The sequence below is a fragment of the Microtus ochrogaster genome, unplaced genomic scaffold (assembly GCF_000317375.1).
Source record: "Microtus ochrogaster isolate Prairie Vole_2 unplaced genomic scaffold, MicOch1.0 UNK6, whole genome shotgun sequence".
Taxonomy (NCBI): Eukaryota; Metazoa; Chordata; class Mammalia; order Rodentia; family Cricetidae; genus Microtus; species Microtus ochrogaster.
The window spans coordinates 12,319,285-12,328,637 of record NW_004949104.1 but is presented as its reverse complement, the minus strand read 5'-3'; the positions used below and the strand labels follow the sequence as shown (position 1 = coordinate 12,328,637).

The window sequence follows — 9,353 nt, the reverse complement described above, 5'->3', positions numbered from 1 at the left end:
GTCACAGCTCACACGGGATCTTGTAACTGAATGTGGGCTGTGTCACAGCTCACACAGGATCCTGTAACTGAGTGTGGGCTGTGTCACAGCTCACATGGGATCCTATAACTGCATGAAGGGTTGTGAGAGATTTGGCACAGTAAAGATGTCCGGGTGTGCAGTGGCTATAACTAACCAGAATGAAACCTGTAATGAGTCTGGCAGCTCCTGCCTGTGTGGCACCATGTGGCTTCTGTGATGCCTACTTCTGAACACACCATGTACACTCAACTCTGCACATACATCATGACACAACTAATGCTGCCTGAAAACCTCTGCTGAGACTGGGGATGACTGTGTTGTGAACTGCAGTGCTGTTACTGCTCAGCCTTCCCAGTGCTGCGACCTTCAATATAGCTCCTCATGTGTGGGGACCCCAGCCTTAAAATTCTCTCATTGCTACTTCATAGCTGTCATTTTGTTACTGTTATGAATTACAGTGTTAATACCCGTGTTTTCCAGTGGTCTTAGGCAACTCCTGTGAAAGGGTAGTTGGCTCCCAAAGGGGTCACAACCCACAGGTTGAAAACCACTGTTAAGGAAACATAACAGTTTAATTATGGAAAATAAAATCTTTTAATACTTCCATACCATCATTTCTCTGAATTATCAAATTAATATACCTTTGAATTATGCTAGAAGTTTAGTTTAAATATTGCTGCTTGAGTTGCTGATGTTTCATTTTTAAAAGGAATCAAGTATGATGCTAGAGAGATAGCTCGGTCCATAAGTATTTGTCATGCAAACATGGAAACCTGAGTTTGATCTCCAGAACCCATGTAAAACGGCAAGTGTGGTAGCATGCATTTGTGATCACACATTAGGGAAGCAAATGCAGATCCCTGGTGCTCACTGGCCAGCCAGACTATCCTCATTGACAAGGCCTGCTTCAAGAAATGTCAAAGAGACTGCCTTCTGGCTTCCACATACAAACAAGATTGGGGACACACACACACATGAAGTTCAATGATTTTTCTTCTCCTTCCCCTTCTTTGAATGAATTTTGGTTTGAAATTACAGAATAGAATTTCCAGCATTTTTTTTTCTTTAAAGGGTTGGTTTTGTTTTTACAAAACAGGATTTCTCTGTGTAACAATCATGGCTGTCCTGGAACTCGCTCTGTAGACCAGGCTGTCCTGGAACTCACAGAGATCCACCTGCCTCTGCCTCCTGAGTGCTGGGATTAAAGGTGTACACCACCACCTGGCTCAGCAATTTTTTTTTAAAGATTTATTTATTTATTAAGCATACAATGTCCTGCTGGCAAGGAAGGCACCGGTCTCATTACAGATGGTTGTGAGCCACCATGTGGTTGCTGGGAATTGAACTCAGGACCTCTGGAAGAGCAACCAGTGCTCTTACCCTCTGAGCCATCTCTCCAGCCCTCAGTAATTTTTTAAATAGCCCTCACCCCACTTTTTGCCATTTTGTATGATTATGTGGAGCAGTGTTCTCAGCATTGATTATAAAACCAAAATGTAAACAATTTTGAAAAACCGAAGATGCTCATGTCCTGCAGCATGAGGTATTCAGTCAAGATTTAATTATGAAAAAAATAGGTGAGTACATCCATTTCATTTATATACAAGTTTATTATGGTCTTTAATAGATAGTAAAAGTATATGTACACCAAAGAATAGTTTTAAAGTAAACTTTTAATAATTTACTACTAGCAAACCTTTGGCCTTTACCTATTTTACATGTGTGTACCTGTGATTCCAGCAGGTGTGTATGCAAGCATATGAAGCCAGAGGACAACCTCAGGTGTCATTCTCAAGGACCATCAAGTTTGTTTTTTTGAGACAGTGTCTCTCAGTGGCCCGCAACGTGATATATAATTAGGCTAAACTGGTCATCCAGGGAGCCTCAGGGATCCTGTCCCTACCTCCCCAGCCTTGGGTGGGCATGGATATTTTGTGTTCATTCTGGGGATCAAACTCAGGTCCTTGTAGTTAGAAGGCGAACACTTCACCGACTAAGTCACCTCCCTAGTTCCCTATTTTATGAGCCTTTATACCCTGGGTCATATCAAAGTTTTGTCAATAGGAGGAGGGGTGAGAGGGTTGTGAGAAGAGAAAGTTTAAGAGGCTGTGGTCTAAGAAAGAGACAGAACTGGGGAGCGGTAACTCAGAATGTCATAGAAGTAGGGCTTGGGGGTGGGGCAAGGACATTACCTTAAACTACCCAGGTTCATGTAGATTAGGGCGGCAGCAGAGGGCAGCCCGTCCTAATGATCCCTTTAGAGAACAAAACCGCCCAGGTTCAAGTAGATTAGGGCGGCAGCAGAGGGCAGCCCGATTCCTAACGATCCCTTTAGAGTACATATCAGGACCCCACTGCCACGTTGAGACACAAGCTGCCTGGATTTGCTCACCAAACTTTTGTGAATAAAGCTTATAGAATCCATGTGTATTTGTGTAGTCTATAGCCTTGCATTTATGACCATGTGCCTTGGGCTGGATACATAATAACTTCCTTACTTGAGCGTAGTGGAATAAACGAGACAAAAATCAGAGTAAATGATCAAGATCATGACCAAGTAGTTCTTAGTAAGAATCACTAAGTGTGTGTTCGGGTCTCCATATGGAAGTCCTCTTTAGCAAGCTCAGCTTGGATCCTACACCCCGGCTACAGCTGCTTGGTTCTGCGGTTGTTTAAGCCCTAAACCTCAGACATTCTCAGGCCTGGCCTCCACTAGAGATCGGAGTGCTCCTGTTTATACTTGCTACTGTAGAGATTTGATTTGTTTCTGAAAGAGTCATTTTAAAGTTTGTATGGGGAGCCACATTTGTTACATTTGAACCATGTGTGGTGCGAGGGAACTGGAGGGCAACTGCATGGCTTAAAGGGGAAGTGTGAGGATTGGAGTAACCGAGATACTTTCTGCAAATATAAAATAAACTGGTCAGGTGGTCTGGGAGGAAAGTTTCCTATGTGTGTACATCACATACATGCATATGTTTTATATGCTCAAAAGACTGATGTGCAGACATAACTCAATAAACTGGGCTGTGCTATTTCCAGTCTTAAAGGAAAATACTATCCCAGACTCACCAGTCTCCTGGGTTAGCGTTTTAGAATTGGATCTAGAAGAAACTGTAGGGTGTTTGGAAAGGGACTCCAACTAATAATCCTGAGTTAATGGCATGGATTGAAAAGTAAGTTCCTAAGAAACCATTGTGCCACTGGCTCATTATGAATTAATTGCAAGGAACTTATTTGGTATGTCTCATATATTAATGATCTATTACTTTGGAACAGATTACTCCCAAGTTTAGTAGCTTATTGTGGCATATTGTCACACATTCTTTGAGTTAGAAATCTAGTCTGACTTAGTCTTGTGCATTGAAGTCTCTTACAAAGAAAGCTGCAGCCAAGCTGTTGCCAGGGCCGGAATGTCTCATTGGAAAGCAGGAAGGGGAAAGAGCCACTGTCCGGCTCACACGCTCTTAATACGATGCAGTTTTATGTGTGCTTGGCTGGAGCCCAGCCCACCCTCAGTGTTTTGCCATGGCCTTTGCCATGGCCTATTTGTATACTTGTAATCCTCAAAAACTTGATGCCTGCCAGGGCTACATATTGAGACCTTGTCTCAACAAAAGGCGTAAACTAGGGTGGCTTACACTTGGCATGAACTTTAGGGACAGGGATCTGCTTTAGGCAAGGGATACATTTTTATTTGGTGCACATGGAGGTTGGGAGAGACAGGGTCTCACTATGGCTGGAATTCATGATGTAGACCAGGGTGGCCTTGAACTCACAGAAATATACCTGCTTCTGCCTCCTGAGTGCTGGGATTAAAGTGCTAAAATTCCCTGAAGTAGTATAATTTTTTTTAAACAAAATTGCTCAGGCCCAAGCAGCTTCATAGATATAGTAGTCTGGGAGTCGAGTGTGCTGGTGTCTGCAGTGTGGGCCCTCTCCCTGGCTGCTTGATGGCTGTGTTCTGATGAGTGCTCACATGACAGGGAAAGAATGGGCTCTTGTCTCCTCTTCTTGTCCCATTGTGGGAGCTCACTCTTCCTGACTTCATCTAATTACCTCCTGGAGGCCTCACTCCAAGTCCATTCACACTGTTTATTCAGACTTCAGCATACAAATTGGGGATAAAAGGAAAGAAACCAATCTTTTCCCCATATATCCAGGCTTTACTCTGACACGAGACGGGTGAGTTTTTCCCAGCAGCCAATCCTTCAGCTCTCTAGACACCAACAAGATGGCTTACAATTCTGTCCTGCCTCTGAACACCCAGAGTCAGTGCCGTGGGTTAAAGGCTTGGCACTGCGGGACCACACCCTGGTGCAGATGCCAGTCACAAATATAGGTCTCTAGGCTTGTCTGCAAGGTAAAGGTTTCCAAGACTTCCTCCTCAGGTTTGGTAGTCTGCTGTAGTAGCTCTTAGAACTCAAGGAACACATTCTCTGGTGTGTCAGCAAGGATGTGATAGGTTGAAGATGTTGAAGATGTTTGTAGGGTTAAGGTCGAAAAGGTTTTGAGCCCCACAGTGTCTGTCCCTGTGGAGTGCGGTGTTTCTCAGCATGGATATGTTAATCACCCCAGAAGCTCCGTGGATTCCATCTCTAGTGGTTCTTACAGAGTCGTCCTCAGGTGGGCACATCCTTGACTCCATCTCTGCCCTTTTCTCTTCCCTGGAGGACGGGGGAGGGGGACTGAGCATTCCAAGTTACTAATTGTGGCTTGGTCTTCCTGGTGTTCACCCCCGCCATGAGGCTAACCAGGAGCTCACCACGAGGTACCTCATTAGAAAGGAGTCACCCAGAGTCTTGAGGGTTAGAGAAGTGGCAGGAAGTGGGTAGAAACCAAGTGTATTTCTTATTACGTCACAGTGGTGTACAAGTATTTAGTCCATAGAAGATCCCTGAGGCTATGTGAACGCCAGCTACCATGGTTGGTACCCGTATTTATGTTCCTCTTGCCTCACTAGGCCAAACAATCTAGCATGTGGCTGTAAAACACTAATATGCTCCCTGTGGTAGGCTGAATAATGACCCCCAAAGATAGATTTTATAATCCCAAGTCTATGAGAATGTGACCTTAAATGGCATTAGACTGCGCAAGTGTGGCTAAGATTTGGGAAGGAGAGATTATCTTGGATTATCCGTGTGGGTCCAGTGCATTACAGGAAGCTATGAGTCAGAGCTCTGGCGGGACAGTGGAAGCCAGGGAGGGAAGGGGTGATGAGGGAACTGGTAGCCTTGTAGCCATAGCTGGAGAGGGTGGGCTGCTTCTTCGAATCCTTCAAATATGGCTCAGCTGTGCTGACACCTCATCTTGGTCATTAAAACCTGCTTGGCTCTTCCAGCCCTCAGAAGATGAAAGGTAATGAATGCTGCGGGAGATGGCAGGTTTGTGATCCTTTGTTCCTGCAGCAAAGGGAAGCTCGCTGTTCAGAAGACCTGGGGAAACCACTCACTGTTTCAAAGAACAAAGGTTTAAGTACAGTGTGAAGGCAGGGGGTTCTGAGGGTTTGTTTTGAAACATTTTGTTTTGTTTTATTTTTTGTACAGATTAATAGGATTCATAAAGACATTGCAATGCAAATACTTTCATATACTTGACTCAAGCATATCATGTACTGTGGTCATTTTCATTCCTTATTATGCTCTCCTTTCTCTTCTGTGTCTACCTCCTTTTAGTCTGCTCTCCTCGCAGAGTCCCCCTTCTACGTCATTCATATGTATACAAAAGGCTATGGAGATTGGGTAGTCATAGAACCTGAGTTTGATCTCCCAGAGTCCAAGTTAAAAAAAAAAAAAAAAGCCAGGCACTGGGGCTGGAGAGATGGCAGTTAGGATTCCTGCTCTTGCAGATTTGACTCCAGCACCCGTATCTGGTTCACAATCACCTGTAACTTCCATTCTAACCCCCGCCCCCCATGGCCTCTGCAGGTGTATGTGGTGCACATAAACTCACACATACACTTAAAAATAAAAGTAAATATCTTTCAGAAAGCTATGCATAGCAGCCTGTGTATATTTCTCCTAGTGCTGCAAGGCCACAGGTGGACCCCTGGCGCTCACCGGCCAGCCAGCCTAGCCCACGTGGTGAGCTCCAGACTGGTGAGAGGCACCCGAAGAACAGCACAGAGGTGTCCTCTGGCCTAAACACACCGCACACTATCTTTTTGTTTATTATTATTGGTTAAGAATTTTGTGCGTTTTAAAGGCATATTTACCCCTTACCCAACTCCCATATCCACTCCCTTTCCTCCCCACCAATTTTGTGTTCTGTCTCTTGTTTTTCTTCCCATCAAATCCAATCTATATTGTTCAAACTACCAGGGGCAACACTGTTAAAGAAAACTGACCGTCCTTCCCCCAGCAGCTGTCACTTGCCATTGACTGCTCAGCTAGGAGTGGGACCTCCTGCTGCCTCCCCTCTCCATGCTGGAGCATGGTCTGGCTTGACCAATGACTGCTCAGCTAGGAGTGGGACCTCCTTCTGCCCCCCTCTCCATGCTGGAGCGTGGTCTGGCTTGACCAATGACTGCTCAGCTAGGAGTGGGACCTCCTGCTGCCTCCTCTCTCCATGGTGGGGTATGGTCCTGGCTTGAGTTTGCACAGGGCTTATGCATACTGTCACAGCCAGTGCGAGTTCATATGTGTAGCTGAATAATTTTGTTTGCTTTTTTTTTTTTTTTTTTTTTTTTTTTGGTTTTTCGAGACAGGGTTTCTCTGTGGCTTTGGAGCCTGTCCTGGCACTAGCTCTGTAGACCAGGCTGGTCTCAAACTCACAGAGATCCACCTGCCTCTGCCTCCCGAGTGCTGGGATTAAAGGCGTGCGCCACCATCGCCCGGCTTGCTTATTTTTTTGAGTGGGGGTTTCTCTATGTAGCCCTGGCTATCCTAGAACTCACTATGTAGACCAGGATGGCCTTGAATTCACAGAGATCCATCTGCCTCTGCCTTCTGAATGCTGGAATTAAAGGTGTGTACCACCATGCCCAGCTATAATTTTTTTCTAAAACACCATTGTCTGTGTGTCACATTGTTTTAATTCATTCATTTGTTGATGGACATCTAGGTTGATTCCACAATAAACATGGATATACATCTCTCTGTACTACGCTAACTTAGGGTCCTTTGGGGAGTTTGGGGTTGTTTGGTTGTGTCTCTGTGTGTGCCTGCATGTGTGTATGTGACAGAAGAGGGTGTCTGGATCTCCTGGAACTGGAGTTACAGATTGCTTTGAACTGCCATTTTGGATGCTGGGAATCCAACCTAGGTCCTCTGGGTGAGGAGCCAGTGCTCTTAACCTTGGAACCACCTCTTCAGCCCCTTTGGTTTTTTTGCCTGTTTGTTTACTTTTGAAACAAAGTCTAAATGTAATGTGTAGCCCAGATTGCCCTCAAATGCCTGTGCTTACCACCTGTGCTCCTCCAGTAACCTTGGAACAGTTTAAATCTGATTACTTCACTGTTCTTTTGCTGGGGAGGGAGCCGGAGGAGGAGGCACATGCCACAGCACACATGTGAAAGCCAAAAAACAACTTTTGGGAGTTGTTTCTCTCTGCCATGTGGATTCCAGAAATCAAACTGAGGTCATCAAGAAAGTGCCTTTACCCATAGACATCTTGCCAGACCACTTCTCTGTTTTGTTTTGTTTTGTATTGTTTTGTTTTGTTTTTACAGAGTCTAGGTCTTTTACTACTTTTGTACATTAAGCCGTGAATTCATAGGGACAGGAGCCCAGGCTCCTTCCCCTTAGTTCCCCCAAAGCGTGCTCCTCTGGGTGGAGCAGGCTCAGATGCTTCAGTTGAGCACAGATGCCCTTCTTCAGGCTTCCTTTTTTCTCGTCGTTTTCCTTCACCAGTTTCAGGAACCTGGCTCAGGTCTTGGTTCTTAACATGTCCAATGTGCACACTACTTCTCTTGGCAAGAACCTTGCCCCTCACCTGCTTGTTTACAGTGAAGCCCATGACCTGCTGAGTGACGTAGACACTTCCAGTTTTGCCGTAGAAACACATATGGTCATTCTTTTTTGAACACTATCCATTCATCTACAATATCACCCTTCTTGTAGATTTGCGTGTATGTGACCAAAGGAATACCTCCATGTTTCCTACAAAGCCCAGAGAACATACAACAGGCTCCTTCTATGTCTGTCATTTTGATGAATTACTGGGAGATGGCTGCCATGAGCCAAAAGCAAAACCACCCTCTCTATCTTAAGAGATCCTCCCTAGTTCTCCTCTACCAAATTCTGCCAACATTGGCAAAGTAAAATAAACGTCTTCAGGTTGCTAAATGGGGACCTCATGCCACACTCGCAGATGGTTGGTATTTGGCAGAGAAGAGCACCAGAGGGTCTGTTTTAGAGCTTGTTGTCTTTTGCCTGTGTTGTCCCTCAGGGCTGTAAACACTGGGACAGCACACCTGGCACCGCCAGGATTTCCCTCTTAGCCTTATCCAGCCAGATGTTGTGAAATTCTTTTGTTTTGTTTGTCTCCAGTGCCTGGAAACCTTGGCTGCTACAAGGATCATGGAAACCCACCTCCTCTCACTGGCACCAGTAAAACGTCCAACAAGCTCACCATACAGACCTGCATCAGCTTTTGTCGGAGTCAGAGATTCAAGGTACCAGCTCTGCCACGCATAACTACAGAAAAGATAAAGATAATTACAACAGCCCACCTGTCAATCACATGGGAAGAGTGAGCTCAGGAGTCAGGAGCACAAGGCAGCACTCAGTTTAAAGATGGAGAGTGGGTAGTAGCCCCTGTTTGGCCTCTGACTGAGTTCTGATCTGTTATGAGCAGGGTTGTTAATGACTCCACAGAGAATCAAGTCAAGGCAATGGGTCCCTTCTTTGTCAAATTGCCGGTCTACCTCTTCTCCAGATGTTCTCTTCTCTTCATCTTCCTTATCTGAAATTTATTTCCTAATCACTAAAGTTCAATACTATTGTTTTTCTGTTAAATTAGGCAGAGAAAGCTCCTTCCCTCTCTTCTTTCCCTCTTTCTTTAACCAGTTTAGTCTAAAAGCCATTAATTAATTAAACCCTGCCTGGGTTTTAAACTTATGTGGCAGATGACTAAGCAAGACAGTTGAACCATGACTGTATGGTTGGTTGCTGTGCAGAACTTGAGCATAGGAATGTATCAAGCTAGTGCATTCCAACTACTGGAGAGGGCTGTATAAATGGGAAGCTGGGGAAAACGGAAATGAAGCCCAGAGGTAGTGTTCCCTCTGGGATTGGAGAATATAAGTTCATGGTAGACAATGATGTAAGTGTGCAATGACTGTGCACACACACACATCATTAGATAATGATATAAGTGTGCAATGCCTGTGT

The 9,353-nt window shown here is 44.9% G+C and overlaps 1 protein-coding gene across 2 annotated transcripts in view; it reads left to right on the top strand.

The window, feature by feature from the left end:
- Positions 1-9,353, top strand: part of LOC101987930 (E3 ubiquitin-protein ligase ZNRF3) — a 262,088-nt gene that overhangs the window by 230,460 nt on the left and 22,275 nt on the right. For both annotated transcript variants that reach the window (XM_026788717.1, XM_026788716.1), the window contains exon 11: positions 8,511-8,635. In XM_026788717.1, the coding sequence (XP_026644518.1) occupies positions 8,511-8,635 (125 nt within the window). The remainder of the gene's footprint in view (positions 1-8,510; positions 8,636-9,353) is intronic.